Genomic DNA, 16,155 nt, shown 5'->3' on the forward strand with positions numbered 1-16,155 from the left:
AAAAGACACCTCCCTGACCCTAAGTTTATTTCCTTGTGAAGTTTCAGTTTTGCTGGCTGTAAACGATAAAGGCATTTGAGGTCTTAATTAAGGTTCTTATTACTTTTTTATGGGAAGTATTATGCAACTTTAATATTTGCTCTCAGTAACTTTTTTCTAAAATCATATTTTATGGGCCAGACCCTGAGCTGCTGTCAGTGATCATGACTGCATTGATTTCAATGAAACTTTGTTGATTTGGCATGAGGATCTGACACAGTGTTTTAAAAAAGGAAAATCCATTCCTTAAATATACTCAAGTATATGAACCAATGTTGTTTTTAAAGGAAATATATAACAAGATTGTGTTGCAAGAGTAAATCACCCAGTGTTAACCTAGCACACAGAGAATGGTAGAAAGAATCAGAGTTACAGTGGTGGGTATAATTCTGACCATAATCTCACAAGGAGGAAGTTGAGATTGAAGAGCTGCAGTATGGGCTGATGATAATATTTGGTACTTACATTGAGCTTTGCATCTTCAGTGTTCTGTAAAAACATTAATTAACTATAGCAATAGACTAGTGATGATTTATGGCTTTGAGCCCTTTGGTGGAGAATAGTGGTTCTCCATGGATGCTCCGTTAACCATAAGTCACCCACAAAGCCCTTCCTGGTAGTCTGCTGAATGAAATAGGTTGGAGCTAAGTGATGGTTGTTGGAGCAGGAGGAGGTCCAGGTGAGACTGGAAGTTTTCATTCAGTAATCTGAAGTTAGTTAGAACACAGCTCGTTTATCTATATTGCCTGGTTCAGGCTAGGAGAGCCAGTTGAGCAGAGAAGATCCTCCAGTCATCAGCTCAAGGATTTCTCAAGCAGCTCACTTTAATTTCTGGAAAGTGTGATCCATAAATACAAAGCAGATCTGGAGACCCACAGTGGTTGGTAGGAAACGGTGGTCCCCTAACTCCTCTCCCTCCCCCCACCCCTCAATTTAACAATTTTAATATCCAAAACCTAGTTAGTGGCTCTCTTCCTGTATTCACCCTTCTTCCTCTCTAGAATTGTGTCCAGATCATTCTAGGGCTGGTTCCACTCATATGGATGTCAATAGCAAAACTCTCATTGACTGCAATGGGAGCATGGTTTTAGAATTGGTTGCTGTCTCAAAGAGCTGGTTGTCATAGAGAATCAATGCAGGAGCTTTCAGACTGTTACTACAATATACCTTAACCCGTGTCCTTTTTCATTTTGCTAACTCTTGGATAGATGATAAGGGATACTGTGAAGAGGAAAATTGGTGACCTTCAGGAGCTAAAATTAAGTTGAGGGATCATAGGTACAGTTGGGTGCCATCTCTAAGGGTTAGTAATGATGATCTCCTTCTGCTTCAGAATCCAAGGCACGAGAATTGCACGTATTTATTGCTTGTCCTCCCACTCTGTTACAAAAAGTAAATAAAAACAAACATTTTCTTTTCAATTTGGGAAGCATCAGGGACATCATGGTAGTACACTCAACTAAACCTACTTTAATGTCAGGAAGAGTATTACAAGATTAGAGAACTGGTAGTTTCTCCATGTAGCCTGTTGCATTTATCTGCCTAATGCAAATGCAGGGTCTTCAGTTTGAGCAAAAGTGGGAGCAGATTTGATCAATTGCTTTGTAAAAAGCTTATTTGCAGTGGTGGTTTATAATTTTATATACACTCATATGTTGTATCTTTGCTTTTTGGTTTTATTTAAGGATCTTGAGCATGCACATGGGATCTCTTCCACAGATATCCTGCCGAAGATTAGCAGGCTTGACAGGACATTGATAGATAAATGGTTGGCAGTGACAGCTGGCACTGATGAATTCCAGGAGGCTAAAAGGTTGGTGTCTACCACTTTTCTACATTATGGGATGAGAAGACTTGTCTTTAGACTCTTTTTATAGTCAATGTACTAAAAACTGATTCATAAACTTTAAACAAAAGTAGGGTCTGTTTTACTGCCTTTACCCAGGTATGGGCCTAGTAGTTTCAGTAATGTGCCCATACCTAGCCTATAACGTGGCTGTCCTACAATTTAGCCAGCCTTGTATGAACACTCTTTGATGACAATCAGCCATGACTAAACACTGTTTCTGAACTCAATTCTTTAATTGTTTCTCATTGAATCATCAGATACCTGTTTGCTGCTGAATGGGAATGGAAGCAGACTCTAAACTGACTTGAAAGACACCCTCTCATTTCGTTTGGAGTCAGATTCGATTCTAAAGGCCTGATGCAAAACCCGTTGAAGTTAATGGAAAAACTGTCTTCACTGGGGTTTAGATCAGGCCCTGAGAGAGAATAAAAATCCTGCAGCAAACCGTATCTTCCTCTAAATGACATGTCTTAAGAAAGCATCTTTTGGCAGTAGAAAATTCATCATGCAAATAAAACAGACACAAATGTGCTCTCTTAATATCTTAAATAACAGAGTAATTGCTTAAGATTCAATCTTGTAAATGTCTGAGTGCTAATACATTGACCTACTAGGTGGCATAATTGTTTAATGCCTACTTTCTTGTATTATTGTGCCTTTTGTAGGGAAATAGCCCTGATATTTTCTTCTCCTGCTTGTTTAAGTGCAAGTTTTTTAAAACCCAGGTAAGTGATACTTTCAATGCCATTCTTTGCTAAGTTTAAACAAGAAGCTAAAATTGTAAGTGAACTAAATTATGAAGGCAAAACCCTATCCCTGTATCCAGAAGATGTACTTGCTGGGCTTAGAGGTGGCAAGGGAGTTAAAGCAGAGCAGTAACAGCCATTTTAAAGTTTGAATAACTGTCATGTTGCTGCGGGACAAGAAGATTCCAGGTAGCAAAGGGGGATTATGTAGTTGTGATACACTCCGCTACTTCTTTAATAAAGGAACACCATTCAATACACTGAATCCCCAGCAGTAAATGCACTAGGCAGCCAGACACCCAACCATACCACTAGCCAGCAGACCATGCTTGTCAGCTGGCCAGACTACTGGCCTCCTCAGCATTTTTAAGTGCTCGCTAAGAATCCTGACCACCTAGTCTGTGAGTGTGCTTAGGGGTGTGTTGGAAAATGCTCCCTTTCTCCTCTTCCCACTCCTTCATCCTGGGTAGGGCAGATCTAGCCCATGGAATTTATCTGAGTTTCCTAAAGCTTTAATTTTAAAATACCTGAATAAGAATTGCAGAAACAAGCTGTCGGCTGAGCTAAGATGTGTTCTCATACTCTTCCACTTCACTTAGCAGTTCTACAGCTCTAAGGCTAACAAAAACCCTTCGGGGCTTTTTACAGAGCTACAACAATTCTAAGCTTGTTTATGTTAAAAAAACAAACCACCAAAAAAACAAACCCACAGGTGTATCATATAGTTTTTGCTGATTTAGGGGACAGAGTTGGTATTGTGCTATTGAGCCTAAAGAGTCACTGGTTCAAATCCAGCTCATTAAAATAGTGACTGACACTTGGGACCGTCTGAGGGCTGTTTGGTGGCAGTGTGACCTGAGCAGGTCGTCTTAGGTCATTTCCCGGACAGTGGACCCTTGTCGATGTCACAGTTGGAACTGGCCCTCTTTTTTAACAGTCTCAGCAGAGTGACCAAGGATTGAATGGGCACAAATACTCAGCTGTCCTCTCCCCCTTACAGGTGATGCTTGGTTGAGGCACGCTGACCGGGCATTGTGGGAAAGCTTGCATTGCCACTCTCTGCCCTGTAGATGAGCAAAGAGATCCAATTTCTAGGGCTGTCAGTTTGGCACATTGCACAGCACTAAATTCTGAAGAAGAACCTTTTAAAAATCAATACTTGTTAAAAATGGAAAGAGCATTTGCTAGAAAAGATTTAAAAAAAACCCTAAAACCAAAATGTAACCATTGAGGTATATTGCAGCATCCTCCTTTATTATATAAAATGAGATGTATTTTTTTCCTAATCACCTTAGCTCTGCTTTGGAAGCAAATTGTATTGGTGTTGATCTACAAAAGGCGAGGGACGTATTTGATGAGCTAACCAAAAAGGAATGGATTGTTAACCAGGTAAAACATCTTGCAAGTTTTTGTGCAAATTACATCCAGGGTATAACTTAATTTAACAGGTCATCAGGGGTGCACAGGCTTGGTACTCTAGAATTACTCTGAATGAAGTTGAGACAGGACCCTCTTGTAGTGTGACACCGTGCAGGGCACACACTCCTGAGGGCACAACTTCTTGGCTTCAGCATCTCCTGCGTCTGACCTTGGAGTGTTCAGTACCCTTTTCATGCTGTGAGCTCCCTGCAGTGAATAGGGTACCTGGGAAAGCCTTCCATACAGCCCCAGGGGCCATGAACCCCCAACTTTGCAGTCAGCAGTGACTCTCAGCCAGCCTTGTAAAACAGAAGGGTTTCTTAGTCATCTGGAACACAGTACAGAACAGATCTTGTTAGCACAGAAAATAGGAAGATTCAGCAAAGTCCAATTTGGGGAGCCCTAGAGCCCTGGGCTCTCCCCCCACAAGTCCCAAACCAGGAGACTGACCTGCTTCCAGCAGCTCACCCTCAGTTTCCCCTCCTCCGTCTTTTGATCTGTTTCCAGGTCTTCTTGCAGAGGGTGAGGCCCGGCTATCAGTTGTCAGGACACAGAATGTCTGTCCATTGTCTGGGCCCAGGGTGCTAGGCGGCAGTCACACCTGCCCTCTAGGGTCTCTGCACAATCATCCACCCTTGTTCCACCACCTAGATACTTGTGCAACATATAGGGGAAACTGAGGCACACACCGTATTCCTATAAAACATTAAGTAAATTCCCACTTCACCACACAGGAAGCTACTGATTAATTTAATTAATTAACTTGCAAGGGAATTTTTCTTTGTGTGTTTGGGGAAGACATGAAGGGTCTGTAATGCCATCTGCCAAAGTTGCTCAGGACAAGCGTAGGATCCAAACTCTGCTCCCTGTGCAGTGATGCGTTGCACTTGGATATGCTAACACATGGACTCTCCTCATAGACTGTTAATCTCCCTAACCCTCTCATCTCCCAAAGTCTTCACCGGCCAAGTATGAGGAATTGTTTTTAAACATAAAAAAGAGGTAGCTGGCCAAGTATATGAGTGGATGGGAACAACTCTTTATCCCATGTCGAAATCACCCTGAGTGTGGTATAATGTCAAAAGTATTTCTGTTTTTTAACACCATGACTTTGGAATTGGGAGACAGACAGGAAACAGAGCAGCAGCACAGCTTCCAAATCATTGGGATAGTTTAGGCATTTGGGCCAGTAAGCGGCTCCTCATCTCTGAATAGAAAGGTGCAAAATAGTCCTTAGGAATCAGTTTTAAGGCACAATTGATAGTAAGTATCCAGCAACTCTAACAAACAAACCTCTCTTCATCCCTTTTTGCCCCAATTTTAACATAAATTATTTTTTATTTTAATTGCATCTAAACTCTACATAAAAAAACTCCTTTTTTGCAAAGTTTCGAGTCCAGCATTATGCCAGGTAGAAAGTATTGGCTTTATTGTATATGGCACTGCAAATCATTCTCTAAATGCTTTCTCTCTTCTACCTTTCTTTATTTGATTTTATTGCATACAGATAAATCCCTATCTGTTGGCTGATCTGATTCCTGGTCTTCCACTGCGTTCTCCTCATCATGAGGCTTTATCTATTTTCCTACTCCTGCCAGAATGCTCTGTGATGTACAAAGAACCGAACTTGGAGCCTTTTGTTATGCGACTTGCGCAGGCCATTAATACCATGAGTGACCGCTCCTCAGACATTCTGGGTAAGGTTGTTTCACTTTGAGCCTGAGGAGAAGCCACTGCCTGAGACGGTAACTTCAGCACACATTTTAAAATGACTTAATTAGGACACGGTTAACATACTGGTGCAAACATACAAAGTGATCATTTTAGCCTCGTCCCTTCACTACTTGTGGATAGTGCTGCTGTCCCAAAATCTTCATATGACGTGTGTGTGAGAGAGAGAGGGAGAGAGTTTTATTCTCTCACACAATTTTTATTAGTTAGAGCCAAAGGTGCTAGATTGCATAGTCAATCAATGCAAACCCTAAAAAGCAAGGAACTAATGTATTCTACACTCCATCTACACTCTACTCCTCAGCTCCTCTTCTCAATTTCATGTGCATCTGTTCCACAACTCATGGACCATATATCGCCACCTTCATCCTAAACAACCAGTGGGCTCCCTTTCTTGTTGTTGTTTCTACTACCAGGCCTAGAAACCCTCGACACACAAGCTCCTGGTCCATGGGGCACTGTACGCACAGAACAAAAAGACAGTCGCTACCCCAGAAGGCTTACAATCTAATGATAAGACAAGATAAATGAGGTGGACGCGGACAGACTGGCGAGCATAGGAAACAATGAGATAATATTGGTCAGCGTGATTGGCAGTGGTCTCAGCACACCAGTAGCCCAGTTGTTGTCAGGGATGTATAGGCACCTTGGCAGTGGGGTTTTGAAGGAGGATAATGAGGCAGCTGTGTGGATGTTTATGGTACGCACTCCCAAGCCTATGGGGCAGCGTGGAAGAAAGCATGAAGGTGCTTGTTTGAAAGTTTAACAAGTGGACAGTGGAGGCTGGCATCATGGAGGCAGGACTCAACCTTTCGACACTGAATGAGAGGGTAGGGTAGGGATAGATTGTGAAGGGCCTTGAAATTAAGGACAAGTAACTTTTATGTTTGATACAATAGAGAAGAGGGAGCCAGCAGAGAGGGACTCAAAGAGAGGGATGACAAGCCTTAGACGGGCTAGGAAAATTACCCTGGAACTCTGGTTATTGGCCTGAGGTGGTCGTAAGTTCACATGTTTAGGCTTGGTGTTGCTCTCATCTGCTGTAGTTTTGTATGTGTGTTTTATATGAGTGGGTGCAAATAGCTGAAGTATGGTGTCTGATTGCATTTAGTGGCTGCATTGTTTCCCTCCAAAACCACGTTGCATTAAAAAACACTTTTGAATCATGTATCGTTCATAAGTATGCAAGCTGCAAGGTGTGTTTGTGGAGGAAGGCTGGGATGTGTGTGTTTCTTTAGAGATTTTTGTTTCATTGGTTTTTTGGCAGGGGAGTTTCATTTACAGGAATATTTTCCCCTCATATTTCAGAAGAATGCTGGTCATCCTTGTCAGCATCCTTTTTGGACAATGTGGTGCAGATGTTGAAAAAGGCTGTAGTATCTCAGCTGCCATATTACGCCTTCCCCCGTTACCAGGACACCAAACCTCTCCTAGAAGTGCTTGAAAAGCTGTACAGAGTAAGCATGTCTAGTCTGAATAACTGCACAGAGAATCGTCACCGGTTCTAAGCAAACATGTGCATCTGAACCCACATTTTGTTCCATTTCAAGGCAAACAGGAAGGCTAACTACACGCTACAGTTAAGCAGTTTTTACATAGATGAAATCTCCGGAACATTTATTCTTTCAAACGATGTATGGAGGTGGCGCTCATGGCAAGTTACAGCTGTGAGTATGACCTTGTACCATCTCCTGGTTATTCCAGAGTTTCTCAGGACAATGGGTGGTTAAAAGACAGCAGTTTCTTATTATGGTAACACCTAGCACCTCCAGCTGAGATGAGGGCCAGACTGTGCCAGGCTCTGAACAGACGCTAAGCAATAGACTGTGTCTGCCCAGAAGAGCTCACAATCTAAATAGAGAAACACACACAAACATGGGAGGGGAAATAGAGGCGCAGAGGGTTGAAGTGACTTGCCCAGTTGCACCCAGTAGGTCAGTGACGGAACCAGGAATAGAACCTTGGTTTCCTGACTCCCAATCCAGTGCCATAACCATTAGACTCTGTTGCCTACCTCTGAAATGTCTAACCTTGATCTTCACTCCATATTGTAGCCGTGTTTTGATTTTTTTAAGTCTGGGTTTAGTTGCAGTACCTGGTTGGTGGGGGAAATGCACCCCAGGACCTGCCCTTGATGCACAGCAGCTAATCCAAAGGGGTAGAGGGACAGTTATAATTCCCTCCTAGGCAAGAAAGGGAAGGAGACTGCAGTCTTGCAGGGCCATTTTTTTGTGTGGGGAGGGAGGAAAGAGGGTGAATCCATGAGTTAAGAATGCGGAAAGTGGGACTTACCTGTTTTATTTTTAAGTATTCAAAAGATATGTACCATTCTCCTTGGTAGAATTCGTGTCATGAAGACCACGTTCCCGTCATATTCTGCCGTTTCCCTTTTATCTTTAACTTGGTTTCCAAGATTCATGTGTTCCACCTTGATTCATTTTTCATGCAAGAGGTATGACCTGGTCTCTGTATACTCTGAAACACAGTTTATGTTGGTTTGTTTTTTGTGGGCCACAGAACTAGAGTGACATTTCAACCCCAGGAGCATGTGCTAAAATGAGGGGCTTAGAATGTATTCACTTTTTTTTTTTTTCTTCCAAACTAAGGCTATGGCTAAACTACAGAGCTTACCGTGGTGCCGCTGTAACACTGCTTGTGCAGAGTCTATGCCGACAAGAGGGAGCTCGCCCGTCGACTTCATGACTCCAGCCCCCGCGAGTGGCAGTAGCTATGTCCATAGCGCTGTCCACACCAGCACTTAGGTCGATGTAACTTACGTCACTCCTGGGGGTGGCTTATTCACGCCCCTGAACGACACAACTTATGCTGACTTAAGCTGTAGTGTAGCCATGGCCTAAGTAAAGTATTTTCATGACCCACCAGGTGTTATCACTTGCCAATGTAGAGTATTTTGCTGGAGAGGTTTATATTTTCTTCTTGGGGAAAAATGGCATCGGTTGTTCAAATACTATACTAACATGATCGACCCTGTAACATGACATGGATCAGTGTGGTTTTAGATTCGGGGGTGAAGGGGGGAGAGGAAAAGAACTTGTAGTGGAGTTTGGGAGCATTGTCTCCCAGGACAATTATTTGAAAATACACTTGCAGTTCAGTGGAATTTAGTTCATTATAAGGTGGGGGAGGGGATTTGTCCTAATTTCCCTGTGTCTTGGTGGCAGAATTTTAACAAAGGGCTTCTGGAGCCTTGGCTAGGACCTTGCTGCTATTCCTATAGGAGAAGAGTAGTTCCCCCTAAATGAGAATTATTTAGATCTTATTAAGTGTTGCTACATTGCATCAGCATTCTGAGCCCTCGGTGGTGGGGGCGGGGGCTGGGGTCTGACCAGGCTCAGGAGTGTTCCTATGTGGATTGAATTGCAGGATTTGGGGCCATTTTGATGTAACAAAATTTGATGTAATGGAATTTGCAATTGAACATCAGAAGTTACTCCTTTAAACATCACTTCTTTTACCAATGGGTGTTTTGGTTTGCCATAGAGAGACAAGGTGGTGAGGTAATATCTTTTATTGGACCAACTTCTGCTGGGGAGAGAGACAGGCTTTTGAGCTTACACAGAGCTCTGGGGAAAGATATGAAAGTCTCACAGCTAAATACGAGGGGGATCAGTTTTAGCATAAGCAGTTAACATATTTCAAGGGACCATACCAGGTGAAGTGTCCAGTTAACACCCCTCCAGTCATGGAAGCCATGAGTGTGTGTGTGGGGGGGTAGTGGGTTATAGATAGTTGCAATAGGCCATAAATCTATGGTTTGCCATAGTCATTTCTGACATGGTTTCCTGGAAAATGACTCTTTTGATATGGAGTTAATTCACATTTTTATCTAACTCTCCTTATAAAAGAAGTTCTAATTATGCTGTATGACGTGAATACCAGTTACTTCTAACACAGTAGGTTTCAAATGAAAGAAAATGGGTGTGCAATGCAATGCAATAAGTTAGTGTTTAGAGCTGGGCAAATGTCACATAGAGGGGGAAATGTTGTACCCATTATCACTGCAGTATTTTTTTCAGGCAAGATACTGGAAATAGAGTTATATTTTCATTCTTTTTTAGGGTGCGAAGGCAGAAGCCCAGTTCATACTGACACAGAATGAACGGCTGAGAGAGAGTGAGTTTCCTGCGTTGCCTGTTTTTCCTCTGCTAGTTAAACGCAGCAACCTGGTTGAAGATACTTTACGTAAACTAAGTCTGGTGGAGGACAGTGTCCTGAAAAAGCAGTTGTTGGTATGGTGCCCCGTCATGTTCTTCCTACTTAGCAATACCGGGGAGATTAGAGAAACTGTATAGCTGGTTGGAATTAGGGCTGATGGAAAAATTTCTGTTTAAACTGCCTCTCAATTACCTGAAATTATTTGTGAAAAGTGCCTGCTTTCCACAAAAATGTCGTCATGTTTTAGTTGGGGGGGAAAAAATGAAAACTTTTTGGGTGAAAACCCAAAAACATTTTGGTTTCCGTTTTTGATGAAAAGTCAGAATTTTCCATGGAAGAAAAAACATTTTCTGGTCATTTCTAGCTAGCATGCACCGGAAGACAGGTGCCTAATTAGCCAATTAGCAAGGATCAGTTCAACGCATTAGGCAGATTTTTATACTTGGTCACCCTCGACAGCTTTGAAAATTTTAAACAGGGTTTTGAGATTTTAACCATATGATCCCCCCCTATTAACAAAGATCAATTACTGCAAGGTTTGTGGTCTTACATGTGCACGACCGTGAACATTTACCCCTCTCTGTTAACACTTCCTGCCCTTGGATCGGCATGACACCACAGCTTGTGGTTCTTCATTAGAATGCAGGCTGACTTGGTGTGGCTTGTCTATTGCTTTGTCATGGGACCTCAGAGGGCTGGTGAGTTCAAAAGCCAACTTCATCTTATCTTGAGAAAAGAAGAGAGAGCAGTGTGTCTCTAAGCAGACCTAACTTGTACTGTAGCAGTGTGTTGTGGACATCGTTTTTCAGGAGGTGGAGGAGGGAAAGGAGGTGAGTCACAGTTCAAAAGAGAGGTAAGAATGGCAATTTGTAAGAGCAGGAATGATGAAGTCTTCCCAAATCATCCCTTTGCAGAGTTGTTCCTGCTCTGGTCTTGGAAAGGGCTGATTACTTCAGACCCTAGAGCCATGCATACACTGCACTTAGTAGTTTGACTCCAGCACTAAGGGATGAATGTGGAGTTGATTGTTCCATTTCTGGGGAAATATTAGTCTGCAATGACTTTGGAACAACGGCCACAAAGAATAGCCATCTTTCTCTGTGTTTCTGCAGGTGCAATTTGAAGGGGAGTTGATGGGCCTGGATGCGGGCGGAGTGACGTTAGAATTCTTCCTGTATGTATTTGAAGAGATGGTGAATCCACAATATGGGATGTTCGTATATTGTGACCCTGCGTCCCCAATGTGGTTTCCTACCACTGTAAGTCAGAATCTGCTCAAACCATTCAGGGTCAAGCGACAAAGGAAGTAATTTGCATTTTGACTCCAAGCTTCCTTACCTTCTGCATGGTAGCTGGAGTCGGCAGGGGAGGGTCTTGGAAGGCTGTGGCAATTTTCCAGAGCAGAGGATCTGTGCCACCTGGGTGTTTTATATTGCGGAATTGGAGACGGTTCAGAGAATGATTAGGTGCATGGGAAAATTTGAATGTAGAGAGATTTCAAAGACTGGCACTTAGCTTTGTTTACCATAGAAAGGAGGGGACATGATTAAAGCACATAAATCAATGAATGCTCTATACATGATAAATAGTGAGCTTTGTTGTCTCACAACACAAGAACAAGGGGATATTCAACGAAACTGAAAAGTATTGAAGGAAATAATTTTCCATTCAGTGAGTAATTAGACTGTGGAGCTCTCTGTGGCTAAGAATTTAATGAGATTCAGAAAGGGACTGGACATTTATATGGATTACAAATTTATCCAGAGTTATAATAGTACAAATAATAGTTTTTAAAGGGATAAAAATCTCATGCCTCATGTTTTACATCATTCTCTAGATAGTAGGGATTAGGATGAGATCTTTATGAGAGGCAGATTATACCACTTCTACCTCCTGAGGGGTTCTTGCCGCTTCTGACTAGCGGGACTTCTGATCCAGGTCTGGCAGTTCCTGTATTCCTACAAGAAATATTGTCTAAGAAATAAATTTAGAGAACTTTAACCACTCAGACTATATTCCCTGGCTGACCACAGTAATTAACCAGACCACAGCAATGTGTGTGTTACTGTTCTATATACTGACACTTTCCATTAGTAAACAAATTGTAACTGATCCTCAAAGTGCATCTCTGAGAGTTCAGGTGAGCTGCAGTCAGATGGGGGACCAGTTCCATGGTCTAGAATTCTGAATGACTGGTATTCCCAGGCTAACTACGAGCATAGTCAAAAACAATTAAATTCCTACAATCAGTGGGAACTCTTCAAGTGGTCAAATGCTGCTTTTGTACACTTTATCTGGCAGTGGCCCAATTAATTCTGTGTCCTGACTCCTTTGTGAAATTTAGTTTTATTGCTCAGCAATATCTATTTTTATCAGGGAGGGGAAAGAAAAAAGGTAAATACCTTCACCTCGATTTCCAAATAAATGTGAACAAAAAGGGGGAAGATGTAATGCAGCAAATTAAGTCTAAAAGACGGCTTTTCAAGATAATTTTGCTCATTAATTGCCTTTGGTTTGCACTCTGTGAAGTGATAGTGTGTCAGACACCATCTTGGCCGACGCACCAGGGATTAAAAGCATGAACTGCTACAGCTTGAATTAAAGAGCCAAGGTGTGCTCGGGGGGCCTGAAACGGACTCTTGTCCTTTGCAGATGAGCCACAGAGTGAGACCTCTAACACATTCCCCAGTGAGACACAAGAGGACAATGAAATCCACTGATGGCAGATCTGTGACTAATGCATGCCCCAAAGTTGCCAGATGCCCTCTCTTTACCAGTAGCCTGATTCAGTTCTCCTTAAAGAGTCTCACTAAGTTCAGTGGATCTTGGATTGGGCTTCAAAACAGAAGCGGGCCTCTTATTCCAGGTGTCCCACCCCCTACTTAGGGTTCTGTCCTCCTCCCATCTGTTTCAATGGGAGTTTTGCCATTGACTTGAATGGAGCAGGGTTGGAGCCTTCGGGAGCATCAGAAGGTTCTGGTGGGGTCTCTTTAAACATAGTTTCAGCTCTTCTTAATGACTGATAAGTTTTGTTGCTGATGATTTTGCTTTTTCTTAATTACCAGAACAATAATGTTTAAAAAATTTGCAGGGGGAGTTACATTTTGCACCGATTGATCTTGACCTGGTGCCCCTTTAACTAATATAAAAAATTCTGTCATTAACGTTTTTAGGGCTCAAAAATGAACCAAAAGATTTACTGTAAATTTTGTCTTTCCAATCTCTCTATTCTGGCTTGTTTAGTTTTTTCTGTTCCATGACCTACTACTTACTTGGTTCTCCAGTTATAATTTTGCAATGCTTGTTTTTTTTCCAGTCTTCAGTAGAGAAGAAAAAGTATTTCCTCTTTGGGGTCCTGTGTGGGCTCTCCCTGTTCAATAGGGTCATTGCCTTCATCCCTTTCCCACTCGCTATTTTTAAGAAACTTCTGGATAAGAAGCCTTCGCTCGAAGATTTGAAAGAGCTGAGTCCTGTGGTAGGGAAGTAAGTGATTTCAGCTATTGGTTCCAGCTGGATCTCTAAAGGAGTGTGTTCATATACCCACATGTATATGAATGGGCTGGATAGTTTGTTGGCTTTCACTATATTGTCTGTAGAGTGGAGGAAGGATCGTCTTGTGGTTCAGACACTGACCTGGGACTTGAGCTGGGTTCCGTTTCCAGCTCTCCCACTGATTTCCTGTGTGTGACTTTGGGCAAGTCACTTACATTCTCTGCCTCAGTTTCGTGTCTGCAAAATGGGATTAACATTTCCCTACAAAGGGATTGTGAGGATAAATTGGCTAATATATGTGAGATATTCAGGTACTGAGGTAAAATGGGGGCTATATAAGAACATAGATAGATGGAAGCATAAGAGTAACAAACCTTCTGTTATTTTTCTGTGCTTGAGTTCTATGTCAGGGTCATGCAAGCTGCCTTTGTGAGGCTTGCGTTGGCAATAATTTGCCAGCCGCACAGTTGCTCTTAAAATAGAGCAGATTGCAGTCTTGATCGAATGGACTTTTATATGCAGTCTCATAATCTCCACTCTCTGGGCCCATATTAAGAATGAGGGCTGCTGTGAGCCACACTGTAGCATTCCACACTTCGGCCACCCTCGTACCAGGTTGTCTGTCTGGCTTTGCCTATTTTTGTTGTACCTTCTTGTCGGTTGTGGTTTGATTTGGGGATTAAGGTCATGCATTGTAACAGGAGGAGAGGCATTCATGATTACATCTAGATCCATTTTTATGTTAGAGAATCATTAGCACCATGAGCCACACAAAGCCCTAACAGTGAAGATCTACCAGACAGCTGCACATCCTGCCATACGTTACGTCTTCTCTGCTGTCTGTTTGGAACAGGAGGAGAGAATGCAGCATAGGCAGCTGTGAAATACAACATATTACATACATTGCACTGTTGTAAGGATGTCAGCATAACTAACAGAGCAAAGCCTGAATAGCTTGTGTTGTCATCAAAGCCCAGAGATTCAGTGTTAATAAATAAATAAAAGGACAAATTACAGTTACTGGTAATTGCGCTGGACAATTAAAACATACATATAAGTGACGCAACACAAAGCAACTTATGCTTTATAACAAAACTCATTTTGACTTCTAGGAAGTTGAAATACCATATGTTTTATGGGACAACCAGACTTGAGATACAGGTTTTTCCTGGACAGTTATTGAGAAAACAAAAAATTCCCAGCTTGACCTGCAGTAGGGAAGGGAGACAGAGATTGATGAGAAGGACAGAACTCTGTGGCATACGGTAGCAGAGATGGGGGAAGTGGTTGTAGATTTTCTCCTGGTTTTTGAGCCCAAAACTTTTCATGGTGGCCTTTGTCTCTGACATGTATTACGTTCTTCTACCCATGAGTGCAGAATTTACAATTTTTTGTTGCTTGCAACTGGAAATACGTTTAACTACAGTATTTACTACTATGGTTAGCATAATTTAATCTACAAACAATCAATAGTTTTTTTAAATTGTTGTCTACTAAACATAATGACTCATAGTTACTACAAATAGGTAATAAATGGTTGGGATTTCACTACTCACGATGCAGGGTAATTTATCATGTGGTCTGTCATCTAACAGCGTATAAGTATATTTTTGTCTTTTTTTTCTTCCCACCCCCTTTAGGAGTTTGCAGGCAGTTCTAGATTATGAGTATGATGATATTGAAGAGAATCTTCAGATACAATATTGTGTGAGTACCTCTGGAAGCCATTATGATACATGTCCATTTCATTTGCTGTGCACTACAGTAGTTACAATTGCTGTCACTTTTGAAATGTTGTTCTTTGCTTCACACGGTGGATTGGGTGCTCTTACACTGCTGATGTGGTATTTAGAAGCTTTTCATGAACTTACTGCAGTTGCTTATTACTTTCTTTCCCCCCACATGCTATCCAGTTTAGGAAACAATGACTGTCCCCTTTAGAAATTCAGAATAAGCCACTATGGGAATGGTTTTTTATCAGCTCTTTGAGGCAGGGGCAATCTTTTTGTTCTGTGTTTGTATAGTGCCTGGCACAATGGGGTCCTAGCTGGTGACTGGGGCTCCGACGTGCTTCTGCAACACAAATTATTTTCCCTGCTTCCCAATCTTTGAAAATGAAAACCACACTTTAAATAAGATACTCGTAGGAACTAACTGATTTTGTTTTGATTAGCATGGCCTCTTACTGGAGTGACGAGCCCTTTGGCTCTGAGGCTGGTCTCTTCCAATCACAGTGGGCCAGATCTCGACTTCTTGTAAGCAAATGCAATTCCATGGACCTCACTGGTGCTGAATTTAGCCCATTCTATCCTGTCAGTCAATGAGCAAAAGCTCTGTGTATGATAGAGAAGACCTGGGTTTGAAGGGGAGATGGGGAAAGCCAAAAAGAGGACAAAAATCTTCATATTTTCTTTAATGCTGAGAAACATACCCATCTGAAAATGACACATAAGACTCTACCTGTGCACATTACCGACACACCCATGTAACAGCTATGGGAAGTCACTGAAATTGTGGTCACATTTGCACCAGGCACCTCATTCTCTTTTGCCACTATAATGCAGTTTTGAAGGTGATTGAATTAAAGGTTTCTGTAACGTGCACAACACCAGTGGGAACTTTGCAGCCATACTGATTTCAAGTACCTTAGTAGGGAATTATTTAATGGAGAGAAGGTTGCCTGGATTGTTGCCTCTTCTCACA

General features: G+C 42.0%; 1 protein-coding gene across 1 annotated transcript in view; it reads left to right on the forward strand.

Moving 5' to 3' along the window:
* LOC144263922 (putative E3 ubiquitin-protein ligase HERC6) overlaps positions 1-16,155 on the forward strand; it is a 34,279-nt gene that overhangs the window by 14,349 nt on the left and 3,775 nt on the right. The window contains exons 9-19 of the mRNA XM_077815026.1: positions 1,725-1,852; positions 2,554-2,613; positions 3,930-4,023; positions 5,561-5,750; positions 7,093-7,241; positions 7,335-7,451; positions 8,126-8,236; positions 9,864-10,034; positions 11,073-11,219; positions 13,277-13,443; positions 15,093-15,159. Coding sequence (XP_077671152.1) covers positions 1,725-1,852; positions 2,554-2,613; positions 3,930-4,023; positions 5,561-5,750; positions 7,093-7,241; positions 7,335-7,451; positions 8,126-8,236; positions 9,864-10,034; positions 11,073-11,219; positions 13,277-13,443; positions 15,093-15,159 — 1,401 coding nt within the window. The remainder of the gene's footprint in view (positions 1-1,724; positions 1,853-2,553; positions 2,614-3,929; positions 4,024-5,560; positions 5,751-7,092; positions 7,242-7,334; positions 7,452-8,125; positions 8,237-9,863; positions 10,035-11,072; positions 11,220-13,276; positions 13,444-15,092; positions 15,160-16,155) is intronic.

The sequence above is a fragment of the Eretmochelys imbricata genome, chromosome 4 (assembly GCF_965152235.1).
Source record: "Eretmochelys imbricata isolate rEreImb1 chromosome 4, rEreImb1.hap1, whole genome shotgun sequence".
Taxonomy (NCBI): domain Eukaryota; kingdom Metazoa; phylum Chordata; order Testudines; family Cheloniidae; genus Eretmochelys; species Eretmochelys imbricata.